This window comes from Paralichthys olivaceus, chromosome 15 (assembly GCF_024713975.1).
Source record: "Paralichthys olivaceus isolate ysfri-2021 chromosome 15, ASM2471397v2, whole genome shotgun sequence".
Taxonomy (NCBI): domain Eukaryota; kingdom Metazoa; phylum Chordata; class Actinopteri; order Pleuronectiformes; family Paralichthyidae; genus Paralichthys; species Paralichthys olivaceus.
Genome location: NC_091107.1, coordinates 16,782,534 through 16,800,000, shown reverse-complemented (window position 1 = coordinate 16,800,000; position 17,467 = coordinate 16,782,534). Strand labels below are relative to the sequence as shown.

Below are 17,467 nucleotides of genomic sequence, written 5' to 3'. Positions count from 1 at the left end.
CAAATTGACTTATTAGGGCAGTGAAGGATCGTTGCTCCAGCTAATCTGACAAACACTTTCTATTTGCATGAGAGAGAAGTGAGCAGAGGGCAGCGTAGGACAGCTACAGAAACTCCAAATGCAGCACAGGTGATTTCTTTGACATCTCGACACTGAGGCCCTGACCATCACTGACTGTGGTTTTAGTGAGCGGATCTCAGGATGCATTCAGGAAAAGTTTGTGTGCATTCACACCAGTACTTAGCATTGACCAATCGTATTCTCAGGATGGATGTTAATACCAGGTTTTGAACAGGGTTACAGTGGTTCACAATATTTGAATTTTAGAAGCTGCAGCCTGATTAGATGAACTCAAGTACCAGAAACATCACCAATCCTGTTCCATATATGTTAATCTATATAGAAAATATAGGAAAAACTTTCTTTAACCATCTATTTCAACTGTTAATTATTTAATTTTAATTAGGTAGTAGGTATTTCCACTCTATACCCTATACTCTTAGCGATGCAATTTATCCATCATAGCTGTCTATTTCAACCATTTAGACCTCAGGTGCCTCCATCCGATACATTAATCATTTGAGGGTTGCAGGGGGGCTGGAGCCGACTGAGAGAACCTACCCCTCATTAATGATAAAGAGACAAACTGAGTATAGTTTCCTTTTGGTTGTGTCTTCGCCATATAAAATGTCTCTTGTGACTGTGCGTACATTCTTTAACATGTGTAAATAGCCTACTTACAATATATGCTGCTGTTCTTAGTTGTCCAAGAAATATAGATCAGTGTCCAATGTTTATTTGGGATGCAAGAAAGTTCTGACCGTATACAGGATGGTGAAGGAGACGCTTGTTAACTGTGTTAAAGGGTTTGGAGACAGATACACAATGCTATTTATGCAAGAAGCCACTGGTGGACATGTCGAGAAAATATTTTTTTCTTTCTTTATTTTATTTTTAATTCTTTCACAAATAATTTTAGATCAGACTTTCAAAATAAAACAAGAAACAGAGTGGAACAGAGAGAGACAGAGTGAGACATGGAGTGAGACATGGAGTGAGACATATAGTGAAATACAGAGTGAGACACAGAGTGGGACAGAGTGAGACAGTGAAATACAGAGTGAGATAGAGTAAGACACAGAGTGAGACACAGAGTGAGACATAGAGTGAAACACAGAGTGAGACATAGAGTGAGACACAGAGTGAGACACAGAGTGAGACACAGAGTGAAACACAGAGTGAGACACAGAGTGAAACTAATTTAAAAATAAGAAAACAAAGGTAAAGATAAAATAAAGGGAAATAACCAAAAGTGTCCGTAATAAAAATAGTCCACAAAACCAAAAACTCTTTATCCAAGAGTTAAGAGTCCAGAATCATGACAACTTCTACGAGATGAAAACAGAAGTTCATATTCTCTACCACCAACACGTACTGACATCAAATACATGTGGATCATTATCAAGATCTGCACCAAATGTCACCTGTTCATAGATATTAGATCATCACACATGCCTGGTTAAGTGCATAAAGATCTCTGCATTATTTCTTGAGAAATTCATGTTCAACATGTTGAAGAACGACCTGTATCCCAATGTTAAAGAACATTCAAAAAATCCTGGGTCCATCTCAATGTCAACTTTATTTGTAAAACAACTTGGTTGAACAAAGTGCTTTACAAAGCAAAAGGTTCACAGAGATGATAAAATCTGCTTCAAAGTTTCCCAAAAGTTCTTCCTTGAACCATAAATTCTGCATTTACAATTACCTTTTTAACACAGGGTACCATTAATGCACATATGTCAAGTGCTAATAATAATGTAATCATTCATGTTTTTAAAGTAATATGAATTATACAGCACATTTCTTTGATTCACAGATTAAATTGTTTATATATGTTGAAGCTGAACATAGATGACATGAACATTTATAGATATGATGGTGTAATCAGGCCAAACAGAGCTCAATTTGAAACAGATTTTGACCAAATGATCCACAAACAACCAGTAGGCAGAAATATTAGTTTGACCCATGGTTGTCTTCCAGTGGCTTTTTGTTTCCTTAAAAGAAGAAACAACAGAGAGACAAAACATCAGAAATTCATAAATCCTAAAATGAGGACATATTTCTGTTCATTTCCTCACCTCTGTCTCTGATGATAACAGCAATGATTATGGTCAAGAGGATCAGTATTGCAACACGCACAGTCAACATGGTGTAGCTCAGAGGAGACCAGCCTGAGGAACCTGAGAGATCTGTGGGATCTGTGGGACCTGAGGTACCTGAGAGATCTGTGGGATCTGTGGGACCTGAGGAACCTGAGAGATCTGTGGGATCCGTGGGACCTGAGGTTCCTGAGAGATCTGTGGGATCCGTGGGACCTGAGGTACCTGAGAGATCTGTGGGATCCATGGGACCTGAGGTTCCTGAGAGATCTGTGGGATCTGTGGGACCTGAGGAACCTGAGAGATCTGTGGGATCCGTGGGACCTGAGGTTCCTGAGAGATCTGTGGGACCTGAGGTACCTGAGAGATCTGTGGGATCCATGGGACCTGAGGTTCCTGAGAGATCTGTGGGATCTGTGGGACCTGAAGTACCTGAGAGATCTGGGAGACCTGGGAGATCTGTGGTGGATGAGCAACATGAAGAACTTGAGGAACATGTTTCAGAAGTTAGTAATATATAAGATTTTTATTAAAACAAAATCTGTGGACAGAAAAAAACTGTAAAAATATACAAGCTTTTCATATCTTACATCAAATTACTTTACTTTAGTAAGTTGTTGTTTTGTCACACAATTTTAGGCAAAGCTGCACACAAGGTGCTCGTAATTCGTTTTTTGGAATTATTGATTAACAGCTATTTTCAAGGACTGTTACTTGTACAATCGTTGGAATGACCCCAGTCTCATAATTACCAATGCTAAGGTGGTTAAGTTTTCATCAGTGTCTGCAGGATTAAACAAAAACTACAGAAGCGATTGCCACGAAGTGTGAAGGATTTGTAGTGGGCCTACGAGGAAGTCATTAAATTGGATGCAGATTGGTGGTCGGATCCATGAAGTTTTCAACATTTTCTCTGATTTCTAAGAAAATTAAATAATTGATTTTGATGAAAAACATCAGAAACGTGAAATTCAGTGCAGATCCAAATAAAAATCTAGACCTAGTGAATTTAAATGTGGTTTTATAAGGAGACTGCTGGGCCATGTTGTAAAGTATTGTTTATTTATTTAGCTTTATTTCAGAATCATACATCCAAATCAATATAAAGAATAAAATAAATAAATAACATAGAGTATTAATCTCCTAATTCCACAAATGTCTGTCTCTCTTTGTCTGTGCCTATGTATCTCGAAAATCCTTCAGTCTAATCTGCTTCATGCTTGCTCGGTGTGTTGTAAATTGCAACCGAATTTTCTTTGAAATGTCATGTATGATAGAATCCCAGCAGTTCAGTAAATCAGACAGTTTTCCATCTCACCTTTGACAGCCGGCGTGTAGTCGGCCTGTATTTGTACCTCCATGTTCCCATTAACATACTGGCAGGTGTAACTCCTGTTGTGGCCTCTGTCCACAGTCAGAGAGGAGACACACCTGTCCCATGTGTTAATGAACTGGATGTTTTCACCAGAAACCACAGTCCCCGTCCCTTTATCCAGCCAACGGAATCTCTTCTCATTACAGGAGCTGAATAAAAAGGGTCTTTCCAGACTGCACTGTATCACCACATCACAGACTGTGTCTGCTGGAAACCAAGACACTGACAGAAAACAAGTGATAACTCTTCTTAGCAAATTATTATAACAATTAATTTGTATTTATTTATTGTCCATTTGAAAAAGAAAAGAGGGAAAGCTGTTAGAAAACAGACATCAGTAAAACAATTATGAATAATCAAACATAAAAATTGCAAGGAAACATAAAAATATGAATAGAAGAGAAATAATATATACAGCGTAATGAACTGCACATTATAGCCACTGACTTGCACAGATAGAAGAGAGCACTGCACAGTTAGTTTGTTAGTTATATGCATATTTCGTCAATTTTAATTTGAAATCATTTTTGTCCTTAACATAATGTGATAAGATGTGATATTACACAAAACTATTAATGTTGTTATTAATTATTGACACATGCCAGGCTGTGTTAAATCTCCAAAAAGAAATCCTGTTATCACATAGCACATGGAAAATGTACATAAACATGGTGGTATTATGTCAACAAACTGGTATTTTAAAGGGTTAAAATACTGAACATGATTTAATATTTGATATTTATGATCAGGGCTAATGTTAGTTAAAATAAGGTGACCTTGAGTGCTCTCAAAGGCACCAATAAATAAAATGTATTATTATTATTATTATTATTATTATAGTCCTGTATTAACAGCAGTAAGAAAGTAGATTTCTCTGAAGAATGATAAAGATGAGACTCACTGGTGAAAACATTGAGAATCACAGGTGTGGATTCTTGACCAGTGCTCTTCAGCTTACAGTAGTATCGACCAGCATCTTTATCACAGATGTTGTTGATGAGCAGAGAACAGTGAGTGTCCAGACTCATCGCTCGACCCGTGATACTCCTAAATCCATTGTGCACCGTAACACCGCCGTTGTTCTGAGCAGCATTGTACCTCCATGTAATTTGGGAGCAAGAACCAATTGGGGATATGATGTCACAGGGCAGAACGGCGTCATGTCCAGGGTTGTGGAAGAAAACCTTTCTCCACGGAACAGCTGCAGAGACAACAAAACAATGGAAACCGAATATGTATGTAGAAATATTTAGCAAATGGCTCTATGTATACAGTATACATATATAGTAGACAAAGTATCAAGTGTGCAAGTATAAAATAGAATAAATTTGGCAATATATAATATAGAAAAATAAAGTACTATCAAATTCATTCACAGAGAATATTTACATAATATAAATTTATACTATTACTACAGACGCAAATATAATTTGTAGTGAAACATAGCACAGGATGATTACATGAGGGTGTATACTGTATTTTTGCATTATGTAATACAGTATTTAAAAAGATACTAAAGTAAATGTGCAGTGTACATTTATATGTGGACTGTTATAAGTATAAAGGCAGGTATCATTTCACAATAGTATGACCCTATGATAGGAAATTGTATCTATATATAAATTGAATACGTTTTTACAATAGAATAAATATATGCAAATTTCACACTTAAAGGAAAGAAAATAGAATTCTGTCACTACGTGGGAAAGGCTGGATTTTTTTTCAAAGCACTCTGTGGCACAACATTCAAAGCATATTTTACTCTTCACTTCAGCACTGACTGGATTTCTTTAAAAGTAATTATCATGTAAAATGTGTCAGTCACATGATCAAACACTGAAGAGACATGTGTACAAGTGACACAATGTTAACATGTACATTTCTGTTTATTTTCCCAAGTCCAAGTTATTAGACTTTTAAAGTTTTTACATTCCTCTTACGTGAACAAAATTCTTGCAAACGTGTAACATTCATCATTTATCTTTATAAAAACAGCTGAGCAACAGCAAGCAGAAAATGACTGATACAGATGTTCTTTACCTGAAAAGAGCTTTTTGCCAAACACCACTGAGTCAAAAGATTCAGGTTCAAATTTTTTTGTGCTGATTTTTTCCCCCCAGGATATAATTGTAATTATTATATTATAATAATTAAAATGGCATTCTTTAAAACTACAGTAAACATAAAAATAAGAAATTTAGAAGCAATTACCTTCGATTTGAGGCAACATAATAAGAAGAAACAGAAGTGGAGCCATTCTCTGTCTGATGTAATTGTCTGCGGCACAGAAATTGAACTGTGTGTTGATGACATTTCCTCTCAGTGGGTAAGTATCTTAGAAAAAACTGTTTTTGGAATATGAGTCAGTCTGTCAAAATATCAGACTAGTATAGTGACGCTTTGATTTCCGGAGGTGTCCTTACGTCCTTCAATTACCAACACTCTAACACTGTTCACACTCCTCCAGTATGGAAATGTGACAAAATGAAATAAAAGACATAAAAAAGGAATAGAGAATATGTTAATGCATAGATCTGTGAGTTTAGTGGAAAAGTGAATTGACAGGAATAATGCACTTCTGAAAGTTGTGAAAAGGGGGTTGTTTGGAAAAATCATTGCACAATCAAATGTGTCAGCTATTACAAATCCTTTTCTTCCCTTTTATGGTGAACTCCATAGCTATACAAGAAACTTCCATGACGTTAAGACACTGTAAAAATCTTTTTTTTTTTGCCATCACCTTTTGTCCTACCTTTTAAATGATGTATTATTTTATATGCTGTAAAATTTGCTTGTTGCCTTTGTCTTTTTTGTATTCTTGTTTTCATTTGTCAAGCACTTCGTAACGGCTGTTTTGAAATGTGCTATATCAATAAAGTTTTTATTATTATTTTTTTTAATTCAAGTATCTGCACTGCAGGTGTGGATCAGTGTATATCCTGGATAAAAAGGTGTGACATTATTCTATATTTTCTCATTGTCAACAAATCACATGAAGAGACCCAACCCAACAACTAACTGATTGCCATGACAATGACTGTGTGCATATCTAAATTATCCTAAATCTTATCTCTCTGTATTACATTGTTGTATAACATTGCTGTCATTGGGTGAGAGGCGATCCTGGACAGGTCACCAGCATATCACAGGTCTGACATACAGAGACAAACAACCATTCACACTCACATTATCAGCACTGTCTCAAACTCAACACAAAAGGAGAGAAGATATAATATTGGACCCAACATGTGTCTTCGGCTCTCTTCACCTTGACCATGGCCATTACGCAGGTTGACTCCTACAGGTACCTCCACATCGATAAAAACCTATGAAGCATGCACTTCGGGCTTGCGGCTGTGGCTGAGGGATTAGAGCGGTTGTCTTCTGAAGGTTGACAGTTTGATCCCAGTCTTTCCCATCTGTATGCCGAAGGGGCAAGATACTGAACTTTCCCCTCATAGAAAAGATGCACTCTAAGAATGTGTGATTGGCAATAAGCTGTACTATGAAGCACTTCGAGTGGTTATCAAGAATAGAAAAGTGCTATTTAAATACAAACCATTTACTTCCTTTGGAGGTCTCACATCCTGTGGTGCAAGCTGTGAAGTGCAGTTTCTAGTCCTGCAGCGTTACGGTATCTTGCATGTCGTGGTAACTTAAAGGCTCAGATCAACCAGCTTACAAACACAGCCAAGAAAATAATGTCTGTGAACATCTCAATCCCCAGGTCATTTTTCAACAAACCATAATCAAACAAGGCCAAGAATTCACCTATTCACATCCTGAGCACCAGGTACAGGGTTTCCCTCAGCATGGTACCACTGTTTTAAACACAAATGTCTCCCCCCGTCCATCAAAGCCCTTAAAACCACCAAGGCTGAAAGATGTGTTTATTGTCATTGATCAGTGTATTGCATTGCACTATATATAAATGTACCTATGTATATGGATATATATGATGAATGTATTCAATTGTGTTTTCACACTACAAACACTGAGGTATCAAAGGTGAATTTCCCACTGGGACAATAAAGTCTATCTTGACTTAATTTAAATTTACGTCTATGGTCAATTTTTCTTCATGATCTGCTGTAGCAACCCAAGTCTGCAGTTCTTTAGACTGTGGGAGGAAGTGGAAGTACCCTAAAAAAAAACACACAGACACGAGGAGAACATGCAAGCTTTGAACTCACTTTGAACTGAGGTGACTGTGCAAGCCACTTTCCACTGTGTCAACCACCTCAGCTAAAGCTGACCCAATATTTGGTTAAACATCCGCTGTTTTTGGAATCGCAGATTATGATGAAGTCTTCTTTCAGGGCATATAATGAGATGATCAACCAACTTTGATGTAACATTTAAATAGTGGTGTTTAAAGAAAGATACTAAGCAATAAAAGTGAATGCTTTCTAATGGATGAATTGCTCCATACACAGCTCGCTGCCAAAATAGGTCAAGCAGCTGTTTTGGCAGAACACTGAGTCATTTGCTCTGAAATACCCTGTTGCAATTGACGTTTCTTGATTTCCTAAGAAGTCCTTGTACTGGCTTGTTTTCTTATTTAGCTTCTTCATATTCTTCACCATCTTCACAACTACTTCATGTGCAAGGAATCTTTATTAGCTTGTTGCTCATAAAATAAAACACAAACAACCCTTTTTTTTCGCTCCGACTCTAAATTAAACCCCATCTGTACAAACGCTTTTATCTCTGCCCGTAGACGGTTTTTATTATATTTCAGCTTTAACTATTGTATCTGATGTAATGCAGTAGCAACACACAGGAGCAGGCCACGTACACTCTGTCACTATAATAAACCCTCATGCTTTATCTCTCTTTTGCCCTTTGGCTTATCCACCATTCATAGTGAGCACCATAGTACATCTGAACCACACTGGTCACTGTAGGTCTTTTGTTCGTCACTGGGGCAGATTAGACAGTTTGCATTTTATCCTTGGGTTGGCATATCTCATCTCAATGCTCGGTGTTCATCCCACAGCAGAATTTGTGAGGCAGTGAAAGTGCACTGCAATTAATTTAAAAAGATGTCTTCCCCTACAGCAAAAACCTACTATGCTTACATCAGAGGAGAGAAAAGATCACGCAAGGTCACAAAGGTTTTTCTGGCAGGAAGCTTGAAGCTTTACATTTTGTGCCAACTGGAGGATTCACAAGCGTAGTGGTGACTCATTTTTAGGACTAGGCCATTAGGAACTATAAGGTTTACTTATTATGATTTCCTTGTGTTACTAAAGAGGATATGTAGAACAATAGAGCTCAACAGCATTGTTGAAGAAGTAAAAATCCCATTCTTTTTCTGAATAGAGATTTTTATTATCAGCCATAATATTTTAACCATTCAAGAACAAGCTATGACATTATGAAAAAATGTAATTTGCTCCTGTAGAGGGAGTTTTAAGGAAAACATTGCAATGTCAAGGAGAAACACTACACTACCCACAATCCCAAGGTGCAGCAGTACAGAGCCCCTAAGGGGACATGGGCAAAATAAAAGTTGAACGTCTCTCATTCTCTGCACGAGCACGTGATATGAGACCACGGTGCAAGGATTTTTCTAAATGAAGAGATCGACTTCCAGAACCAGATCCATTCTCAAAGTGTGCACAGTTAGTGATATCTGTATAAATAAAAATGCCTGACTAATACTGACAATAACTCTTTCATTCATTAACTTTAGTTACACGTGGCATCTGTTGTACTTCTGTCTGTCCTGGGAGAGGGATCCCTCACATGTGGATTTCACATTTTTTTCCCCCTGTCGATAGAGTTTGTTTGTGGTAGATTTCCCTTACTCTTGTTGAGAGTTAAAGACAGAGGATGTCACACCTGAGCCCTATGAGACAAATTGTAATATGTGAATATGGGCTTTACAAATACAATTTAATTGATTGATTGTATTTTAAATCATTTATAATAATAATTGTGTGTTGTAATAAAGAACTGACCCTGTACATCCACACCCACATGTGTCAGGAGGCCTTTCATTTGGTCACACGTGACTTGCTTTGCATATCTACTCCTACTTCGCATATCTACTAACATTTAAATCATGACTGTAAACATTCTCTGTCATTTAGGCTATGGTTGGATACACCGTCCAGACATCATTCACCATGAATTCGATCAGGATGTTGGTTTTTGCTTTTCTCATCACCTGCTTTTTACCTCTGATGTCGTTGACAGTCGTTCAGGATTTCAATCATGTAGAGAGGTGCAAGGACTCCCTGTACATGGGGACGCCACCGCGGGGCTTCTTCGACATAAGGCTAAAGAAGATCTGCCAAAAATACGCAGACTTACCTCGCTATGTGACCCTGTATGACCCTCAGAAGAGGATTCCAGTTTACTCAGCGTATACCTTCAAGAAGACAGAGGAGGAGAGACTGGTGGACTACCCTTGGATGTATGAGCCACAGGTCTGAGACTTATATTCACACTACATTCATTATGTACACATATCTCTCAGAAAAGACTTGACAGCAGCTAAAATTCAATTTTATTTGTATAGTGCCAAATCACAACATACATTATCTCAAGGCACTTTACATAGAAGGTCAAGACCTACAAAATTATAGAGAAACCCAACAGTTCCCACACAGAGGAAGCACTTTGGCGACTGTGGAGAGACAACTCTCTTTCTAACAGTGAGAAACTTATGGAACCAATGTGTAAGAGCAGCAGCCTCGTCTGGTTGGGGTGAGAAGAGAAAAAGGGGAAGAGTGGAGAGGTGGGTGGAAAAGAGGGGAGGGGAGAGAGAGTCATAGGGAGGGGGGGAAACAGTTGTGTAACAATTAAGTTCTGTCAGACTGGTAATATGATGATGATGAGATCATGTAAGTGATACTTACAGATGCAATGATGTTATTAATGATAGCAGCAGAAGGTTATGTTATAACAATGTTAATAATAATAATAATCATTGAGTAGTCAGATCCTGTGGAATGATGAGAGAGAGAGAGAGAGAGAGAGAGAGAGAGGGAGAGGTGAACAAACAAGCCTATAGCAGCATAACTTAGGTATGGTTCAGGACTCACCTGATGACTATCATGCCCTAAGCTTGGATAGTTTTATCCAAGAGAATGTTTAAAGTCTAACCTAGATATGGTTTCTGACTCCGGAACACAAACTGAGAGCTGTTCAGCAGGAGAGGAGCCTGGCAGCTGAAATAGGCCGTAGATCCACTCCAGAGGTCAGAGGGCGAACAAAGAAAAGGGGAATTTAGAGGCCTCAGAGACAACACTGGCTTTATATACCAGCAGAACTAACACCTCACTGTAACCTCTCCTGTGTCTCCTCAGCTGGCAGAAACCGATGGCATCGGGAACATGATGCCCTTCCCCACAGGCTACCTACACATGAAGTTTGAGGACAGCCAGGCAGTCCTGGAAGACTACTCTGACGTGGTCCTCTACGAGAGAGCCCACCTGAACCCAGACCAGCACCAGTCCACCCCCCACGACCGCGCCGCCACCTACACCCTGACCAACGTGGTCCCAGAGATCCGTGAGTTCAACATTGGGCCTTGGCGTGAGTACGAGGAGCGGATCCGGGTCCGCCTCAACAACTTCTGCCGCGGCACGGCCTACATTGTGACCGGGGTGACCACCAAGGGCAACATGATCCGCCGAAACAACCAGGACCGCGTGGCCATTCCCGAGGACGTGTGGTCGGCCTACTGCTGCACCGACTACGACCGGAACTCACCACACCACGTCCGCATCCGCTTCCCGTCCCATGCAGCCCTGGCCAAAAACGCCAAAGAGGGCAACAGTGTGCACGAGATGACGGTGCAGGAGCTGGAGATGTTTATAAGAAGCAATATGGACGTTGATCAGAACCTTCAGCTCTTTTATGACAACTGCATCTCTCCATCACCACTTCCTCTTTACCTGCAGCACACCATCTGAAAACCACTCCACTTATACCTTCTGTCCATGTCGGTTTCTATTTGTGGCAATTTCAAAAAATGTTGCACCTCAGTTATTCTATTAGAAAGTTTTTGAAGTTTCTAAAAAAGTGCTTGATAACACTAAAGAAACTTCTCCTCAGCAAAGAACGTGTTCTTTTATCATATCCCCACACAAATTTTACAGATCTGCTTTGTTGAGAAGATAATTATTATGCAAATATGTGGTAGTATGCAAATTGCCTCTTTAAATAAAATATCTTAATTTACCAACCTGTATTGTGTTTTTCTTTCATATACTGTGAAGTATACTATATATGATACTGAACTTGGGTTGAACACTATTTGAATTTTAGATATTTGTTGTGATTAGAGAAAAGAATCGCAAATGTGGTATGAGATAAAATAAATAAAGGCCTCACCTGTTGTTGGTTTGTACTTTATATGCTGCATTAACACATTTAAGACAGACGTGTTAGTATAGATATAACTTCTTGAGTCCTTGAGCAAGCATGAGTCTGAATGTTCAGTCAGCTGTTATAAATTGGATTTGACTTTTATGGTGTCCTGATGGGTTTAGTTTATTAATTTTTTGAATCCATCTGGTAGTAATACAATCTTTTGAAGATATAGGAAACATTGTTTCTAATGCTAAAATGAAAATGAACAGGATTTGAACAAACATATCAATATTTTGGACAGATACATATTTTTTTAACATTTATTTTTCATAGTTTGCAAGACACTGAGAATAATATTTCGGTATCCAGTGAAAAATAAAATCTGTTTTTGAAGATTATAATTCTTAAAAGATTTCTAGAAATTACTTTTGTATTTTCAGTTTCAAAGAGGAAGATGCTTATTTTCTTTTTTTCAATAAAAAATAATCTATTTAACAGAAGCAGTTACATTTGGGTCGGAGCTATGTTCTGCTGCAGCAGGTTGACCTTCTCTGTACATTACAGCTGCACACTGCCACCTAGTGAGGGAACAATGGTATGTTCATTAATGATGTGTTGCAGGTAAACCGAGCGAGTGTTATTATCTGCAGAGGAAATTGGGTCGAGTGCAGAAGATAAATGCAAAGACATTACCATGTGCATCTTTCATCGAAACAACAGTGAAACACAATGGAGTTGTTATAAGAAAGATAATGATGATTAATGCAGCGCACGTCAACCAGAAGACTTATTAGACTGGGGACTAATGAACTGCTTCTTACTGCTGCAATAGTTCAAGTCAGATATTCTAAACTAAAAGAATTACTTTGGTATTTCAGTTATGAAGAAAAATGAAAAACAATAAATGACTACTGATTTATTAAAACATAAATGCATTATAAACTTTAGAATTGTTCAGAATCCTGTATGGTCAGCTTTGCCTTCACATTATTATAATATATATATATTAATGCAAACAAATTTCAACAGTCTTTGTCACACAATTGGCCGTAGGGTGTTTTTTTTAGATTAAGAGGCTTTGTTGTTTTAATAAGGTTAGTCTACCTGTGATATTTAAAATAACAAAGATGTCAGTGAAAAAAACAATACATCACAGGGTAGAAATGCAATGCCGTTCTTAAAGCCCTTATTGTTCCAGTGAAAACACATAATTAAATATGCGGTTGTATTTAAAAGTTTGACCATCTCATCACAAGACTCTGGGCACTGTTCAAAAGCTCCAGTGTAATTTTAATGAAGCCTGTTGAGCTCTGCTGTGGATCATTGTCCAGTTGTTGAAACCTCAAAAGCCCTCCTTCTTAAGGGTAATTTAATATATCTACTACTCTGATACTATTTTAGATTTTATGGTCTTTTACTGTAGCAGTTCTGTATTTTGTTTCCAAATATTCTGAAATCAAACTATTCAGTGTTTTCTGTGCCACTGGCTGCCACACAACCCTAAACCAGAATACGTCCTCCCTCAGGCTGCAACAGCTCTGATGTTCTATAAACACATGGCACCTTCGGGTGGGGTTGGTGTAAGATTCCAAAATATTTTCAGTTTTCTTAACCTGAACCTACAACTCAATCCTAATGCTGACCTCTTAACTTCATCTGTGTGCAACATTTGTTGTTATTTGCCACTTTATTAGCCAAACCTGTTCAATTGCTTGTTAACACAAATAGCTGCTGATAGCCAATCACATGGCAGCAACTCAATGCATTTAGGCATCTAGATGTGCTGAAGACGACCTGAATGGGGAAGAATGGGGATTTAAGTGACTTTGAACGTGGCATGGTTGTTGGTGTCTCGATTTCAGCTGTGACATTCAGATGGTAGGGTCAGAATTTGGTGTAAACAACATGAAAGCATGGATCCATCCTGCCTTGTATCAACGGTTCAGGCTGGTGCTGGTGGTGTAATGGTGTGGGGGATATTTTCTTAGCACACTTTGGGCTACCCCAATTGAGCATCGTTTAAACGCCACGGCCTGCCTGAGTATTGTTGCTGACCATGGTTATCCCTTTATGACCACAGTGTACCCATCTTCTGATGGCTATTTCCAGCAGGATAACGCACCATGTCACAAAGCTCACATCATCTCAAACTGGTTTCTTGAGCATGACAATGAGTTCACTGTACTCCAATGGCCTCCACAGTCACCACATCTCAATCCAACAGAGCACCTCTGGGATGTGGGGGAACGGGAGATTTGCATCATGGATGTGCAGCCGACAAATCTGCAGCAACTGCGTGACGCTATCGTGTCAATATGGACCAAAATCTCTGAGGACATTTTCCAACACCTTGTTGAATCTATGCTACAAAGAATTAAGGCAGTTCTGAGGGCAAAAGGGTACCAACCCGGTAATAGCAAGGTGTACCTAATAAAGTGGCCGGTGAGTGCATTTCTGTGGATTCTTTGCCTTTTCGCCCAGAAAGTAATCCAGTAGGCTACTATCTGAAAAACTTCTTGTTCTCCAGACCTTGTCTTGACACCAACTACAACTGAAAATAGTCTCCAGGGGTGGGGCCAGGGGGGCACTAAAATCTAAATGGCCCCTGAAGTGTCCCTGTCTGTGTTACTTGTCTTTTTAACTGGTCACTGTCTAACAATACTATATAATAACATAATAATAAATATGGCAATAAGTTATGTACACAATGTGCATGAACAATGAACCATTTTCTAAATATATTCAATGGTGTGGCTTTGCTCAAACCTATAGAGCTCACAGTAAAGAGGGAATGACTTAAATGTTCACCTTACTGAATCAAGAACTGTGCATGGATGTTCGACGTATAATTGGCCCCTCTGTGTAAATTATGGCCCCTGATTTAGAAAAGTAGATCGACCACTATGTATAGTCATCTGAGGGCTTATGCAAATCTGAGTAGAAGGGTGCACAGTTTTGGATGTACCACAATAATTATTTTAATATCTTTTTTGTTTTGCTAAATTAAATAAAAAGTAACAGTGCAATAATATTTGAAGACTCATTTTTAATATATTAATATATAATATCACTCTGCTTCATAGGTTGTTCTTCTTTTCACCCAAAAATGTAATTTGCCGAGTTGTTGCCTAAACTTACATATATACAATTGTTGTGTGAAAAAGAAGGTTCTCAGTTATTTCGACACCAGGACTTGGATGAATGGATGGATGGATGACTCTACATTAGCATTTATTCCCCAGCAGCAGCAGCAGCAGCACATCAGTGTGTTCCAGTATATTTGCCGTGCTGCTGATTTATTGTGTGCATGCTGCAGCTGAATAAACACAGATCAGAGGACAGTCTCCCTAATAAGACCGGCTGCTGCCAAGCTATTTTCGGCTTTGAAATGAAAAACCAAAGATCTTACAGAGCCAACGTCAAATCTGGAGTCCCTTTTGGAAAATGCATTTCGGGACAAATGCTACAGTAGATCCTGACAACTAGAAAAAAAAACAGTTTGGGATATGCTCCTATTGCTACACCAGACAAACTAAAGAAAACCTGCAGTCAAACCAGCGAGGATGACAATATGGATAGAAAGTGAAACATTTTCAAAGCCTTCTTACGTCACCTGATATGTCTTGTTCTTGGTCTTGTTTGTTGATCTGGACAACCACATTATTTATTTATTTAAAAAAATAAACAAAAACACCAACATCACTTCCTTCATTATGATATTCGATATATAAATACAAGTAAGGAAATAAATTGATGTTAAAGCAGTCCCACAAACAATTTATATTTACCTTTGCAGCTAACCATGTCAGCTTATTGAACTTTCGCTTTTTTAAACGTACACTTCAAAATAAGACTTCAATATACAAATGTTAATCCTCTTCCCAGCAGCAGCACTTTTACAAAAAACAGTTCAGCTCTCCTAACAGTGTGCCTCCAAATCCACAAAGTTACGGCTAAATATGTAGCTACAATTAAACCATAGCAACTGACTTTTTCCTTTAGGACACAGTGGAGACCAAACCAGAGCTGAAAGCTACAGTATGAGATATAGTTTATACGGTATAATAAACAAACACAAAATAAATTTTGACCTGGCAGCTGGCTGCTAGCTAAACAGTTTACGAGATAGCTCAACAAACTTTAAAGGCGCTTGTTGTGTCTATTTGTTCTCTGGCCCCCAAGTGGCCTAAATAAGTAAAGCAATAACTTTATATCTAACCACATGACAAAACTGAAGAACAGTAATGGCAAATCATTTTGTTTAAGAATGTCTTTTTAATGTTTTCCAGTTCAGATACACAACATACAGTGTGTAATAGCCTCTATTTGAAATAGAAATATTAACTTTTAATTCTTTCAACCCCTCCTGGTCATTTATGCTCACTCACAGTATCTTGAGCGTCAAGCAGGTTACTGAATCAGACTAAATGAAACAGACAAACAGGTGCAAGCCATCGCTTTACCATTCCAGCATTTCATGTTGTAATAAGAAGATATCTGGATTCCTGTAATGTTTTTTTTTTTAATATATCAGATTTTGTCCATTATTTCAAGCCAACAACTAAACTGTAGTGTAAACATGTAAACCTGGTGAGTGTGCTTCCATTATCTGTTGGCTGTCCAAACTTTTGTTTCCAAAAAAGAAAAAGAATAAAGAAGGATTTGTAATGCTGCTTTTGGAGGCGAGGGCAACTCAAACTCACATCAAATAGCCGGGTCAATAATCATCATCGTAAAACAGAGTTTTCAGACAAAAATTCCAAAAGTTAGCAAATCAACCTAGTCTGAAATAAGACCTAAACAATACAAGGGCTTTCACAACCTCCCAGCTACTGGTTATATTGTATGACAATGGTCAAGACTACGTGAGACACTGACAATTAAAATCCAACAGCATCACAAGTCAAATTTTTCCATTTGTGGTTAGTTTAGAGGACATTCGACACATCTCTCTTTTCTGTCTCATTTCTCGACTCATCCCTCGTTCTTCATCTGTTCTCTGCAGCTGTTCTTTGGCTTTTTAACCAATAAAAGGACCCATTTCGTTTAAAAGCTTCCTTCATGATTGATGGGATAGTGAACGCTATGCTTAAGACGGCCATATATGCAGTAAGAACATTTTTTAAATCACCACAATATCAAGGCTACCCTGAGCCGTAAGCATTCCTTGTTCGTCTTTATGTCGACCTCAACCATGCTGTGGTTCTTTTTTTTTTTCTTTTTATAAAATCATTCATGTATGTTAACAGATGTATGCATGTGCCCACAACCTACTGGAATATAATACCCCTTTGAGATCTAGGAAAGAAACATACAAACATACGCATGAGTGCTAAAATCATGTAAGTCATCTAAACTTGCACCTGTTGTCACAAAGAAAAGATCCGGCCAATCACTCAAACCAAACGACAAACATAATATTTACAAATTCCAGTTTGTTCTCTTACACTTAAAAAATGTACAGTTTGTTTCCACGTGTTGGTTTTTGATCTTTTTGTCCTCGCTCCAGTCCAGTGAGGGATGGCAGTCTGGCTCCAGAGTGACGTTATCCTAACAGGATACAGAACGTTACAAGGAGCGGGAGTCAACCCGCTTGCCT

General features: G+C 38.3%; 2 protein-coding genes across 3 annotated transcripts; one reads left to right on the top strand and one right to left on the bottom strand.

Moving 5' to 3' along the window:
- Nucleotides 1-1,623: 1,623 nt before the first annotated feature.
- On the bottom strand, nt 1,624-5,912 carry LOC138413800 (uncharacterized). 2 transcript variants are annotated; one of them, XM_069539785.1, is made up of 6 exons: nt 5,752-5,912; nt 4,442-4,741; nt 3,484-3,762; nt 2,526-2,624; nt 2,145-2,426; nt 1,624-2,060 (listed from the first exon to the last, which is right to left on the bottom strand). In XM_069539785.1, the coding sequence occupies exons 1-6, from the start codon at nt 5,795-5,797 to the stop codon at nt 2,020-2,022; spliced, it is 1,047 nt and encodes a 348-aa protein (XP_069395886.1). In that variant the 5' UTR covers nt 5,798-5,912; the 3' UTR covers nt 1,624-2,019. The 2 variants fall into 2 exon arrangements, with proteins under 2 accessions (XP_069395886.1, XP_069395885.1); XM_069539784.1 differs by having other exon boundaries at nt 2,145-2,624.
- A 3,726-nt stretch (nt 5,913-9,638) lies between these two features.
- Nucleotides 9,639-11,737, top strand: LOC109628526 (endonuclease domain-containing 1 protein). The gene is made up of 2 exons (XM_020085638.2): nt 9,639-9,977; nt 10,860-11,737. The coding sequence occupies exons 1-2, from the start codon at nt 9,642-9,644 to the stop codon at nt 11,466-11,468; spliced, it is 945 nt and encodes a 314-aa protein (XP_019941197.2). The 5' UTR covers nt 9,639-9,641; the 3' UTR covers nt 11,469-11,737.
- Nucleotides 11,738-17,467: the final 5,730 nt, after the last annotated feature.

Coding starts and splice junctions, on each gene's coding strand:
- LOC138413800 (XM_069539784.1), bottom strand. CDS start 5,797: ATGGCTCCACTTCTGTTTCTTCTTATTATGTTGCCTCAAATCGAAG. Junction 4,742..5,751: donor TATGTTGCCTCAAATCGAAG/GTAATTGCTTCT, acceptor TTGTCTCTGCAG/CTGTTCCGTGGAGAAAGGTT. Junction 2,625..3,483: donor CTACACGCCGGCTGTCAAAG/GTGAGATGGAAA, acceptor CATCCACCACAG/ATCTCCCAGGTCTCCCAGAT.
- LOC109628526 (XM_020085638.2), top strand. CDS start 9,642: ATGGTTGGATACACCGTCCAGACATCATTCACCATGAATTCGATCAGG. Junction 9,978..10,859: donor CTTGGATGTATGAGCCACAG/GTCTGAGACTTA, acceptor GTGTCTCCTCAG/CTGGCAGAAACCGATGGCAT.